Here is a 13,810-nt window from a genome sequence, read left to right on the forward strand (position 1 = left end):
GGCAGTGCCAACAGGAGACAGACTGAGGAAGGTGGTCCTGAGGCCATGCTGATACTGCAGGGCTCTCTTGCCATTTTTCCAAAATGAGAGACAAGAGAAAAGCCCAAATAGCACCCGGCTGCCCTCAGCCCTCCAGGAAAAGAGGGACGATGGGGTTGTTGTAAGCAAAAAGTGTTGTACTGGAGAAGTGGCTCAGTCATTTATCAGCCCCATACAGGGGGATGTGGGCTCTCCTTCCATGTCAAAAAGGTCTCTAACACCTCCAGGGAGGGAGCCAGCAGGTACTGGCCAAAATGCTCTGGGACTGCTGATCCTCACTGCAGAGTCCATCCAGCTCCTCGCCCCGCTGGGATGCAGGCAGGGACACATTGGGGCTGCCAGGTGCAGTGTATCTTTCTCAGCTGGGCAAAGGGCACACAAAGCATGGTACTTGGTTGCAGTGGGCAGCAATTCCCAAAACGGAGGTTATAGTATGCACTTAGTGGTGCAAAAGCCTCTAATTGAATGCTTTGATAGTACAGTTGCTTGTCTCAAGAATATAAGACTTGGAGCAAATTGCTTTATACATAAATGCCGTGTTTTGTGTCTTTGGTACAACTTCGGTGTATTCTGTGTATGTTTTACGAAGTGTGCCTGTGAGGCAGGTACCTGAGTGTGTCTCCATGGCCCCATGACACAGCCTTTGCAAGTCATGTTGAAGTTCAAAAGCCTCTTCAGATGAGATGCTTCCTTGTCTGCAGAAGGAGAAGTGTGAGCTTTCTCTGCCCGGAGGTGTAAAATAGCTGCCGACGGAGCCTGGCAGTGGGGTGGACCCACAGCCAGCCCTGTCCTGCCCTGGGTATCCCTGGGCTCCCTGGTGGCTGGTCAAGTGCCCAAGCACCTGACGAGGGATGAACCCACATCTGCTCCCTGTGTTTTTCCACTTTTACCTCAGCAGGTTTCTCCTCTGTCGTGTTCCTGCCACAGAACAACAGTGAGCTCACAGCTGTGATTCCAGCTTTCACATCCCAGCAGGTGCTAAATCTGGCCTGCCACAGCTCAGCCCCACCGCAGAGAAGCTGTCTTGGACTGAACTGGGGTCTTTCTAAGTACATGTCATGAGATTGCTGGGGCTCAGCCTTGCTAGAAAGAGACATTGTTCCAGCTTCAGCATGTGTCCCCAGGGTGTGTCAGCAGGTGCACCAGGGACAGCTCAATGAGACTTTGATACCCAGAGTTGCCTGTGATCAATTGCCCAGGCAGGCAGCTAGCCCATGGACCCACGGCAGGACCATGGCACAGGGCAAGTGCTTATGCACTAAAGGGTCGAGGGCTTCCAGCTACTCATGACCACCTCCGTGCCCCTCTATCTTGTGCCAGGTCCCACAAAAGCTCCTCTGACACACATACTGTGGTACCTGTGATGGGTTTGGGGTAGGGGGGATGTGGGTGCTGTTTGGAGCTGTGTGAAGTGAAGACCACCACGGCTGGACTTAGAAGAGATCATGAAAACAGAAGGACCAGCTGCGGGGCAGTGCCTGGGGCAGCCCAGTCAGCTGAGGAGCTGGGGTGAGGGCTGGCCTAGCACAGCCCATGGCATATTTGTGTTTCTATCCCTTTTGTTGCAAGACATACATAGCTTTAGACACATTTGTATTAATTCTACAGTCTTTACTTCTGCAACCAGGAGCACTCGGTACTTCACATTTTAAATGAAAGGGCCATCAATTCTTGGATACCAAAAGCTCAACAGCTTCTCTAGAATGGGAGGTAATGTTACATCCTTCTCTACACTTCATGAACCCTTCTTCCTTATAGACCTGTGTGTTAAGAGGACCTTTGGCTTTTGCAGTCCTGTTCTTATTCCAGAAAACACCCAAGCTAAGAATCCATGTGTACAGGAAGCCCTAGCTGCCCAAGCTGTGCTTCAGAGGCACTAGCTATGGGTGTGTAAAGGCAAAGCTGGTCCTGCCTGAGAGTGAAGCAGGTATGTCTGAGTATGTTGAACTGCAAGGGTGAAAAGTGCTTTGGCTTTTAAGAGCAGAAAATAATAGCTTGCTGTCGCCAAGCCCAAACAGCAAGAAAAGGAGTTCTGGCCATTGCTCAGCTTCCTCACACATGCAGGGTTTCCCCTGGGCATGACTCTCTGCAGGACTTCTGTAATGAAATTTCAGTTAAATCTTCATTATGTAAAACTCAGCATGAAAACACAGGATCATTTTATTACTTCCCTGTGCTGAGAAGGTAGTCAACTCATGCCCAGAAATCCTGAGCATTTACTTATAAGAAATTATTTGTTTGTTTGTTTGTTTGTTTTTCCTGGGATTCTTCAACCTTGTCCTCACTTCACTGTCATTCAGGCAAGCTGTACTTTGTAATGTGGTGGACTTTGTTTTATCAGCCTTATTTACAGTCTACCAGCATTTAGAGTTATGTAGTTACATGAAAAGGGTGTTTCCTTGCTTGACTAAAGAGCAGCATACACTGACTGCCATTATGCCTTGAATTTTCAGCTAGTTTTGTTTAGAACTTGACTTATATAGTGTTATTTCTTTGAAATTGGCGCTTGCTGCTGCCTCTATCTGACAGTTCTACCTGTTGCAATGACAAATATTTCCTGCTCCTGCAATGCTAAATCCAGTGCTTGCTAATCCATTGATTTATGGCTAATGAGATTGATGGAAGGTAAAAATAATCCACAAGGTATTAATGTATCCCAGGAATTTACCTCTGAGACTTCTGATTTTGTGAAATAAGAGTCTTCTAGTTTCTTATGATTACATTTACTTGGGAAGAGGAAAGCCTAAACCATTTCCCTTGATGCCACAGTCTCCATGAGGCACATGGCTCCCCAGGGCAGCCTCCCTGGTCAGCCCCTGACCTGGCATTGCTTCACTGCTGCAAACCTCTCTTCCTGCCTCTTCTTTTCTTTACCTTTTCTGCCCAAATAACAAAGCTACAGTTATGTACAGAAGTTGGTACTTCTAGGAGTGGTGAATGCAGATTTTGACCATTTCCTCCCTCTTACCTCTGAATAAATAAATAAATAAATAAACAAAAAGACCCGTTTGCCTGCAACTGTAGGTATAACGTATTCAGACTGTGTGGTGGGAAATGTTCTTGTACATCCATGTTAGCCCATGGTAGGAAGTTGGCTGAGGAAAAAAACAAAATTCTACCCTATGAACTGATTGCAGAAAGCACAAGACTATAGACCAAAACTGCTTGTGTTTCCTCCTGTGCAAGCTGTGCAGTGGTGTTTCTATCTTGGTGACTGAAATGGGTCAAATGGAAAAGTTCAGGGAGATTGCAAAGAGCCCGGACGGGAGTTTGCTTATCATCAGAGCAATTAGAAGAAGACTGTTCAAAGGTACCTTTTCAGTGGTATCTGGGTGCTTAATGATAGTTACCAGCTTTGAAAAATATCACGCTGCACTTTTACCAGTGTGTTTTGAAAACAGCACTTCAATATCCATGTTACTTGGAAACACTGATGGGCTTTCATGTGGAAAGCTACCATCTCTCTCATCCTTTTTTCCCATGTGGAGGGAGGTTTCTAGTAGCAATTTGAGGGGTTTATGTCCCTTCTGCAAAAGTGGGGTCCTGCAAGGTGACTGCTGCCAAATGTTCAGGGGGGACGGGCACCTGGAGTCATCTTTCCAAAGCACAATCTTTTAAACCTGTTTTGGTGTAGAAAGGAAACAGAAGAAAACGGCAAGAAAATGGAGATGTCTTTTCCCTTTGAGTGAACATAAACACCTCACACCTGCTGTGTGAACAATAGAAGTACACACAGGTCCAAATGCAAATAAACAAAACTATTTAACTTACAGGAGTTTCTGCAACCCGTGTTTGTTTTTCATCCTAATGAGCTAATTATCCCTCCGGGGCTTCTTATCTCTTGCTTTGGCCTCCAGTAAATGAAACCGAAACCGGTTTGAAGATGGATTTTTTTTTTTCCCTCCTTGCTATTTTTGGTAAAGGTGTGTACCTGTGCTTTATTCTGTTATCACCCACAACAAGCATTTCTGATTGAAAAAAAGTCAGAGTGCAGAGGGCGAGGCCTGGGGGGACTGGAGACGTGCACCTGGCTCTGCTGTACTCATGTCAGGCTGCACTCCTACCCCAGAGCCCACCTCCACCACCTTCAGCCTTACACCCTCTCCTCCACAAGATCCCTTCGGGGACTAGGCTGAGCTCCTCCCATCAAAGTTGCACTTACCCCAAACCTGCTGAGCCGCTAAAGAAATAGCCAAATCTTCGGGGGGACAAAGGAAAGTCCTGGAAGGGCATTGCACCTGAATGGAGAAATTATGGCCTGCTTTGAGTTTGCAGTGAAATAAAACTTTAGTGGCAGTCACGCTAGTTGTGTATTTCCAGATAGCAGCTAATGCCTTTATTTAAATTGCAGCCACTTCTCCGGAACCCGATTTCCAAAAAGCAAGCATTTAAGCAAGCAAAACAACTGGGCAGAGCCTGAGTCTGTTACGTGAGGTGAATCAGCCAAACCAAGGCAAACAGCTGCGTGCGGCAGGTTTCATCGGCTCTGCCATCAAGTCGGCGTGTGCTCGTGTGTGCGTGTGCCTGCCCGTGTGCACATCCTTCAGCCCAGCTTCTGCTGCCCCGAGGTGTGCGTAGGGCAAGCCTAGGGGAGTGAGCGATGCGAGGTGGAAATCTGTGCAAGCTGAAGGAAGTAAACAAGCCTCTGTTCAACTCCAAGAACAGGGGGGAGGGGGCCACAAAGCAGATCGCCATGCTAGCCTCCGTCCTGAGATGATGCTGGTGAATTCAATGGTTTCCTGAGTGTCCGCTCCATCCGTAGATGGTGTTTTCCCTGTAGCTGCAGCAGTGAGACCTCCGCATGCAGCTGGCCAGGCTCCAGGACGGCAGGTCTCCCAAGACAAAACACCCTATGCAGGAATGCATTAAAGCACTTACATGCTCTTTGGGGGGAAATGTTTGCATTGGCTTTTTGAATTGCACTGGAAGCAAAGGCCTTTTAAAAGAAGAGGGGAGGGGGAAGGGTTGCTTTTCTTGCATATATTATGTTGAACCTCAAATTATGTAGACGGAAAAGCCCTCTTCCATGCCGTCACTATGGCTACGGCTCAGAGCATTGTGCGGGAGCCTGTGAGCAGGAAAACGCCAAGCGGAGAGGGGGTGGCGAGCCCTGTGCTCCTCCTTGCAGCTGGGTACGGCCCTCCGGCCACAAGTTTGCCCGAGGTCACCTTCCGATCCCCACCCGGTGGGAACGTGGAAATGCTGCAATAGCAAAGCCTTCTGCTGTCTGGCTCATCGCGGAGAGAACTTCCCGGGTCATGAGCTTGAGAGCGAGAGCAAGGAGGATGCTTGCACCTCACCTCCTCAGAGATGTTATCAGTGCTGATGTAACCCTGCTCTCTAACTCTTCCCCGGAGGGAAATAAGGTGACACAGAAGACTGACATACCTGCAGGCCCCATGCAAGTCCTGTGCCTGTGCTGTGACACATTCCCACTGGTGTGATGCCAGTGACCAGCTCAAAGCCTACTGGTACTGCTTAGCCCTGAGCATATGCCTACACTGCATCTTGGCAGTGTGACCATGATCCTGGGAGTGAAGAAAGTCAAACTAGGTGAGGTTTGTCCCATGCTTAAACCTAGAGAAAGTAGAAAGTAGAAAATACTGAGCTGTACATCTCAATTGTAGTTACAGAGTCAGTTTTGTCCCCTGGTAGCTTGAGGAAAAGTTGTTGAGGGAAATTAAAATTGGTCTTTTCTTGAGCCATGGCATTACCACATCATTCTGTTAAGAGTCTGTTACTGTAACTGTGAGGATATTTCTGCTGGTTTTACAAACCCCAACTCTTAGTAGAATCTCATTGAAAGTCACCTCGTCTTTGCTATCATGTGTGAATGTTTAAAAAGCTGGCTAGAAAAGGCCTTTGCATTTAGCACTGCCTCTCTTGTGTTCTGTGACTCCCTGAGATTCTATTTCAGCAGAATTCATTTTAGAAAATGCAGTGGTAAACTGCATTGGCAGAGGATGATGAACAAGATACAATAAACTTTAAATTGATTGAAAAATTGACTAAGCTGCTTACTTTCCTAATTATAATGCCTAATTAGTTAGCTTGCTCTATTCAGTCTTGCAGCTTTGATAGCCTTATTGTGCTCCAGAAGTCTGGAGCCTGAGATTTAAGCAGGTCTGTCCTAGATATCTAATGAACTGTTAATTTGAAAACAAAAACATTCTTAAACGGCTCTACTAGTAGTCACCTTCTGGAGTGATATGTAGAGCCAAAAGAACCAGCTTAAAATAACTTCAAAACAGATTCTACTAGGACTGAGATGCATGAGTAGGTTACTGTAGCTCAGTGAGGGAGGAACAGCTGCTGGAGACCACATCATCCTTGTCATACAACCCCCAACTCTAGTTACCGGGCTGGCTCATCGAGAGGGCTTATTCTCACCTCCTTTAGCCTAACGAGTTGCAGAAGAGTAGAGGCTCAGCAAGAGCTAGTAGGGCAGTTTGTAGCCTAGCAGTAAATCTACTGTCAAGTGAGAAACATTTCTGTTCCCCTCAGGCAGGAGAGGGATTTGAGCCTCAGTCTCCTGCACTTGGTGTGAACAGTCTCACAGCTGAGGTGCTGAGCAGAGATGGGGAGTGTCTGGAAATGTCTGTTTCTTATGCAGAACCTGATCTGCTATATCAGGATAATTTATGCAACAGATTCTGGACTCAGTTCAGCCTGTGTTTATCCAGACAGCCACCTGGACATAAGCTGCCTCCAGCTTTCTTCCAAGAGATCCTGTATTTCTTACTGGTTTTCTCAATCCTGAGGCAACAGCTGACAGCCATCTCTCACACCTGGGTAGAGCTGGCACACAGCTGCCTTCACCTGAGTGAAAAACAAAAACAAAACAGAAAACAACAACAGGTTCATGCTAAATGCCCTGTTCTTAAAGTTACATTGGGGTTAACCACTGTTGAAGCAGTCCCTGCTCTCTAGAATGAGGAGAGATCTTCCAGGTGACACAAGATTTACACAACAATCAAAATCAGTTTAAAACCTTGTTTTATTTAAACCAGTGCATGTTACATGGCAATTAAATCTCTTCCCTCCCTTTGGAGTGAAAGCACTGCTGGCCAAAAGCCTTTTATTGCGGGGTTACTGCAGAGCAAGAGGAGAGGCACAAAACCTGCAGTTTTACCCACTTTCACCATCAACTTCTGAGAAGGCAGACACAGTATCTGTCACAAAGCTCACAGGTTCATTTCCCAGATGATTTAAAAGTTGAACAGCAGTTTTCAATGACTGCTGTACAAAGGTTTAAATACAGAGGACCAGTTTCTCATTGTTTTATACACACTTGATTACAGGCAGCTCACCACCACCACCTACACAGCACAGAAGCATGTGAAAACTCTGTGCAGTATCTGAAATCATGTCCATAAATCCAGACTACCAGAAGAATTTAAGTTCAGTTATTTTAAGGCTCACATAAGGGAACTTTTTTTGGGGTTTGTAATGTTCTCCTACTGCTGACTAGTCAAAACCTATTTTTGTGATTTGCTTTTAAGCTACAGCTAGGTGCTCCTCTCTCTTCAGGGCTATGAGCACCGAGGTGCTCTGCAGTTAACTGCAAGTCCCAAAGAGGCAACACCACAAGCTCACATTTTTCTGGAGCTGCTCTCTGGACAGTGGAGAACAGCAGCCCAATTACAGGACTCTAAAAGAACCAACTGTAACTCCCAATTAAGCTCACTTGCACAGAATGCTGTGCACCACACAAGCAGCAGACTGTTCTCAAACCACTCCAAACTCTCAAGCTTCAGCACAATGCAGAATCTCATCACTGGGTCCTACAGGCACAGAAGTGCACCTCTGACCTCTCTGGGGCTGTGGTAAATCATGCTTCCCTTGTGAAAATGTATGGGTGAATGGGAGTCTTACTAATTCATATGTTACCTCACTGAAAACTGACAATTTTCAAGAATTAAAGTCAAAACTACTGTCATGAAGTGAAAACTATTTATTTTTATAAAAGGCAATAATTAAAACAAACCCTACCAGTGTGTACATTGTACACATTTGAATGACACTTACAAGAATGAAGTTTCCATATACAAAGATTACAAGCCCACACTGGTAAAGGACACATACAAGCACAGACTCAACTTCACAGATGCCTCGACTCCAGATCACAGTATCAATTACTCTATGACCACAACTGCATAGCATTTTCATTATTAGCATCCACACTACTTTATTCCACTACAAACTGTACACAGAAAGCAAGGAGGAGTTTATTCAGAGAGCACAGATGTTCGCAGAAAGAATTGATTTGCTGGAATAATCTCTCACTCTTCTGTTGCCATCTTCAAGAGATACTCTTTGTCGATTTTGAAGAGCCTCCACCCCTCCTCAGTGGACAGATCAGAGGCACCCCTTCTCTTGTAGAACCTGATGGATGGTTCATTCCACTCTGCAACCAGGAAGTGCATGCTGCTGCAGCGGCACTTCACAGCGACCTGCAAAAGTGTGCAACACAACATTTCAAACAGCCCCAGATGACAAGCCCAGTAAGAACTGGTGAGACTACTCAGCAACTGTGTATCACCAGAAGTCATCAAGTTCATTCGTCAGTTACATCAGCACATGCCAAGACAATTTCTTTTAAGCCATCCCATGTCCTTTCACTTCCTTTAATTCCAAGTAGTGCTGAAGGAGAAGCTCTCACGCAGTTAGAAAAGCAAGTGCATACCTGACTCAAGTTCTTCAGAATTTCTGATCCAATGCCCAGTCCTATTAAAAAAAAAAATCACAAGAAACTAAGTTTTAATTCTAAAGAAGCCCTATAGAAAGCAACCCATCTGATTCTCTAATATGTACCTCTATACTCAGCCATCACATAAAAATCTTCAAGATACAGCAGTTTTCCAATCCATGGATCATAAGTGAAGTAATACATGGCAAAGCCCACAATGCAGTGTCCTGAAACAAAAGGTGTAACTTCAGCTACTATGAACTTACAAGGCAAAATATTGTCTTACATGCATGTTTAAATATACAGATTTCTCTGTGACATGCAGACATTTGCTATGAGTTTAGAACTAAGAATGAAGTTTGCAAGTAAGCACACAACTGAACATACGAGTTCTGACAAACTTGTATCAACCTAACAGAACGAAAATGGCCCTTGCCACGTCCTGAAGTCCTCAAAAGCATCATCACAGTAACGCTGAACACAAGGCTTTTTCTTCTACAAACGCATACCCTACTGATCTATCAGTGTTTCCATTCTGGAATACAAGAGTTTTCACAGCAGTTCACAGCCTAGAAGGCTGCCTCAACTCTGCTTCCTTAGCAACCAAAACAGTCTATCAACACTAAAGAACACTGCTGTTTTAATGTGTATTCCTCAGGAACTACTACTGTGTGAGCAGGCATGTTCACAGGCCACCTTCAAACAGCAGCATTTCCAGCACCTCAACTTATGCTTCCACTGAGAGTACCAAATTCTTTTCTTTCCCTTAAGCACCATAAAGTCAAGGTAAGTAAAGCTGCAACTTCAATTGCAATCCTGTGGCTCAAGAGGGAAGAGAAATTCTTCCAACAGCAGCCCACTTAAACCTACACCTTGAGTTATTTATGTGTGTTTTAACTACACCTGCCACACTCTGCACATACTGCAAGAGAAGCGTGCAAACAGATTTCTGATCTATTGTGTCTGTTGTAAAGGTTTGGCAATAGCACTTGTCCCTGTAGACCTTACCTCATATTATGATCATCTACTTTATTGTGTAACGGATCTTTTAGTTACCTCCCCGCCCATCCATGTACACGGAAGGGCCATGTACATGGCGAAGCTAGAGACTGTAACCTGAAGATTGGGGACAAATTAAAGAAAAAAATGTGATTCAACAGGATTACATAATGGTAAGTCAGGGTCAAACAAGAAAAGCCATTTAATTACTTGGAGTCAAGCACGTTACGTTACACCTGATCTTCCCACGCCTCCAGCATTAGCAACTACTTCAGCAGAGTATCACTATGTTACTGCAATTAACAGTTAGCCTGTTCCTCCTAACCCGATTCATTGGTGGGACCTTATTGATAACGGGCAACATTAAGTTTGTGATGCTTCTTGTACATGTAGCATCTAAAAGTAAGTCTCGGGAAGCCTCACCTTCAGATGACCACTGCTCTTTTGGCACTTCTGCAACCAGACAGTGGTAGAAAGGGTGCTCGCCAAAACCATCCTCTAGCAGTTCTAGAAAAGCAGAACAAACCGACACCTGAGCTACGGACACTGTCACTCGGCAACCAACCCGGTGAGCAGATGCCGCTTTCCTACCTTTCTCAGTTAGGACCACTTGATCCTCCATGTCCTCGTACTTGGCCAGTTCCTGGAAGAGGAGGAGATGTGAGCGGGATCTCCCCGCGGCCGCTCCCTCCCCCTCCCCCCCCCCGCCCCCCCCGGCCTTGCGCAAGAGCTTGTTTTTCCTCAGACGGCAGGACAAAGGTGCCCTCCCTCCCTCCCTCCCTCCCCGCCAAGGGCTGCGGCTCTGCCCCAAGCCCGCCCGCTCGCCACGCACACACCGCCGCCTCACCAGACCCCCGGGCCCGGCCGGACACAGCCAGGGGAGCCCGCAAGCGGCAGGTCCCGCAAGCGGCGGGACCCTGCCCCGCCCCGCACCTTTATCAGTCGCAACAGGTCGGGACAGTCCTCAGGACGCGCGGCGCGGATGCTGAACGAAGAAGCCATTTTCGACGGCGTTTCCCCCTGCGGCCCCCTCGGCTGACGAGTCCCCGATGTGTGAACAGGAGGAGCAACTGTTTCTTCATTCGTGTCCCGGGCGCGGCGGCCACCTGCGGTCAGTCAGGCTGCGAGCATGTCCCGGCGGCGCTCAGCAGACAGGCGAACCTCCTCCTCCTCCCGCCGCCCCTTCACCCCCGGCTCCAAGGCTGCCGGCGCCCGGCCGCGGCGTCCCTATTTATAGACACCCGCGCCCCGCCCGTCCCCGGGCGCCAGCCAATGGGAGCGCCGGCGCCGCTCGCCCGCAGCCAATGGGAGCAGCCCCGCCGGAGCCGTGTCTCAGCTTGCCGGCAACAAGCTGCCGCGCGCCGTCTCGTGACTCCCCCCAGCTTCCCGCCGGCCCCGCGCGGCGGCGCCCCCTGGCAGGGCCGGGCCGGGCTGGGCTGGGGGGCCCGGGGCGCGGGGGGCCCGGGGTTGTTCCCCGAAAAGGGAGCCCGTCCGCTGCCCCAGCGAGCGCTCCAGCGCCGGGGCTCTGCCCGTGGGGGTGTCAGGCGCCGCGGCACCATCTTGCGGGCCGTGGCACCGCCCTGGCCGCCGGCGCTGCGCTGCGGAGGGGGGGGGGGGGTGGCCGCTCTGCCCCTGCTGCTGCTGCTGCGGGGGGGGGGTTAGGAAAAAAAACAAACAAAAAAGCCTTTGTTCCTGCTGGACATGTTCAGCAGTGATCCGTATCCAGCCCTGCGGGGGCTGTGCGGTGTCTGGTATCAAGGTACGCCCCTGGGCGGGAGGTGCTGAAGGAAGAGGGTTCAAAACTTGCAAGTCTCCCCCCGGGCGCGGGGCGTTTTCAGCCCGCCGGGCGCGCCGCGGCCGCCTCGGTTCCCCTGCCCAGCTGGAGGGGAAGGGGCAGCGCCCGCAGAGCCCCAGAGGGCGGGAGCGTGTTCGGAACGGGAGGCTGAGGCTGAGGCTTCCTGCCAGGGGAGGCGTGGGATGGCCCTGAGCAGGGGAGTAGAGTGTGATGAAGAAATTCAATCTGGAAAAACTCCCCCAAATGGCTTTGAATTACGTAAGGATGGGGGAGTTATCCCTAGCCCAGCCCCTCCTCTGAGCATTACCTACAGATGTAGATGTATGCCACAGAACCAGAGCCGGATCCTGATCTAGATGACCAGGCGTGTCGGCCACCCAGAGAAGTATAATTATTTGGCATATGTGTGGTTTTCTTCTCACCTTCTTCTAGAAACTTTACAACTATCATGTCCATTCTTAGGTAATGTAAAGGAGTTCTTTTACCTGTAGCTTAGTCTGCCTTGTTTTAAGAGTGTTTTGGGATATGGGAAGACACTAAGTCATGTTATGGCTGCAGAGTAACAATCCTGAAAACATGGATTCCCAAACACTCTCACAATGCTCACACCCTGTTTTTCAGTGTATTCAACAACCTGCAAGGTTCAACTTCATTTAGGCAGAGGGACCAATGTGGATACTAGAAGAGAATTGTATAACAAAGAGTATATTCTGGTGGCTGGTGTTAGCCAAGAAAATCCTCTGGCATGCAGAGGAAAGTGCCTAGAATCCTGGAAGAGTAATTTAGGATTTATGCAAACACCCTAACTGGCTCGGTTTACCCTCTGTTGGAGAGAAAATAGAGATGCCCAAAGAACAGAAGCATTTCTAAAAAACGAAGCAACAGCAAATAGCTGGTAGTAGGAAAGTTAAGGTTTGTTTCAGGAGTTACGGATCTGGGTAGTCTTCAGGACAGGGCTTTTGGTAGGGAGGCTGAATCTGTATAAAGTAGCAAAGAGTCGACTCAGCCTAATTATATGCATTGAATGAATATACCTTTATGTATTCAGTCCCTATAAATGATCAGACTAGAATCAGAAATGGAGAATGCGGTCTCTGTGAAAGACTTAACAGTGTTTGTGTTGTGACAAAGACCTAACAGTGTTTGTGTTGTGTCAACTCTTTGTTTTGCATTTCACAATGAGGAAGTCATGCTGTCAGGAAACCTTCTGTTGTGTAAGAGCAGAAAGAGTCTGGTTTCTTTCATTCTCAAGTCAGAAAAATCATATGATTTTGGAAGTTGAAGTTTCAGCAAATAAAAAGTGTTTTCCACCTTGACTGTTTTGGAAGGTCCTGTTTTCACTTGCTCAGAAATATGCTGACATAGTGTTAATCCAGTGAGTAGAGTTCATTTGAATTAGCTTTCAATTTAACAAGACAGAATAAAGAACTATTACAAAATTTCCTAAAGTATCAAAAATAGTTTCACGAAAGAATAGTAAAGGCAGAGAATAAAAAAAAAGGAAAATTAAAAATATATAATTAAGACACCTGGTCTCTCAGACTATGCTGCAATTATTTATATATTGCATATATAACATTGCTAGAGGAATTATTTTGTTTCAGAATAAGTAAGATTAGTAAGAATGGTAAGAGTGTTTTACAAAGAGATTCTAAAATCACTCAGTTTTGTGAATGAATCAAGCTGGTGGGCTTTTGTACTGTACAGCTTCTTCCTTTTGTCTCAAGTCTGTTCATCCTTGAGCATGTTTTGTGTCATCTTGATGTAGCTGAGGTCACCGGTGAACTCACTAATGATTAAGGTAGGGCTTGGACTTTATGCTTGAATGGTCAGCCTGTTTATTTGCACTTCTCCCCAGGGGAATGAGTAGTGGTAAAAGCTCCTGAAAGTATTAAGTTTTTCTCAAATTATGCAACTATGTATGCTGGGTACTGATTATCAAAGGTGCTTAATGAAAACTGATGTTGAAATGACCCGTTACAATGAAATATGCCCTGAAGTCTGGATTAGTGCTCTCTTCTGTGGCGCAACTTCAGTGGAACCTGCTGACTGTGAATCCACCCACGTTCCCACCAAGAGGGCTGGTACTTAGGTGGTTGAGGGGTAGAATGGTTAGAATGATCTAAAAATTCATGCGCATTGTTCCTCTTACTCTCACCTCATCTCCTCCCTAAATCTTACTTGTAAGTGGAGAGACAGGAAATTTTGTGCAAAATGGCTAGTAGCACTTGCTTTTTCAGCAAGCAACAGGAACTGGTACTAATAAAAGCACACAGAGCACTACGTTT

General features: G+C 47.1%; 1 protein-coding gene across 2 annotated transcripts; it reads right to left on the minus strand.

Moving 5' to 3' along the window:
• Positions 1–7,978: 7,978 nt before the first annotated feature.
• On the minus strand, positions 7,979–10,930 carry SAT1 (spermidine/spermine N1-acetyltransferase 1). 2 transcript variants are annotated; one of them, XM_051608975.1, is made up of 6 exons: positions 10,661–10,930; positions 10,319–10,370; positions 10,151–10,234; positions 8,854–8,955; positions 8,726–8,766; positions 7,979–8,492 (listed from the first exon to the last, which is right to left on the minus strand). In XM_051608975.1, the coding sequence occupies exons 1-6, from the start codon at positions 10,727–10,729 to the stop codon at positions 8,322–8,324; spliced, it is 519 nt and encodes a 172-aa protein (XP_051464935.1). In that variant the 5' UTR covers positions 10,730–10,930; the 3' UTR covers positions 7,979–8,321. The 2 variants fall into 2 exon arrangements, with proteins under 2 accessions (XP_051464935.1, XP_051464934.1); XM_051608974.1 differs by having other exon boundaries at positions 10,151–10,370; positions 10,661–10,918.
• Between the last annotated feature and the right edge of the window lie 2,880 nt (positions 10,931–13,810).

The sequence above is a fragment of the Apus apus genome, chromosome 1 (genome assembly GCF_020740795.1).
Source record: "Apus apus isolate bApuApu2 chromosome 1, bApuApu2.pri.cur, whole genome shotgun sequence".
In the NCBI taxonomy this organism is placed as follows: domain Eukaryota; kingdom Metazoa; phylum Chordata; class Aves; order Apodiformes; family Apodidae; genus Apus; species Apus apus.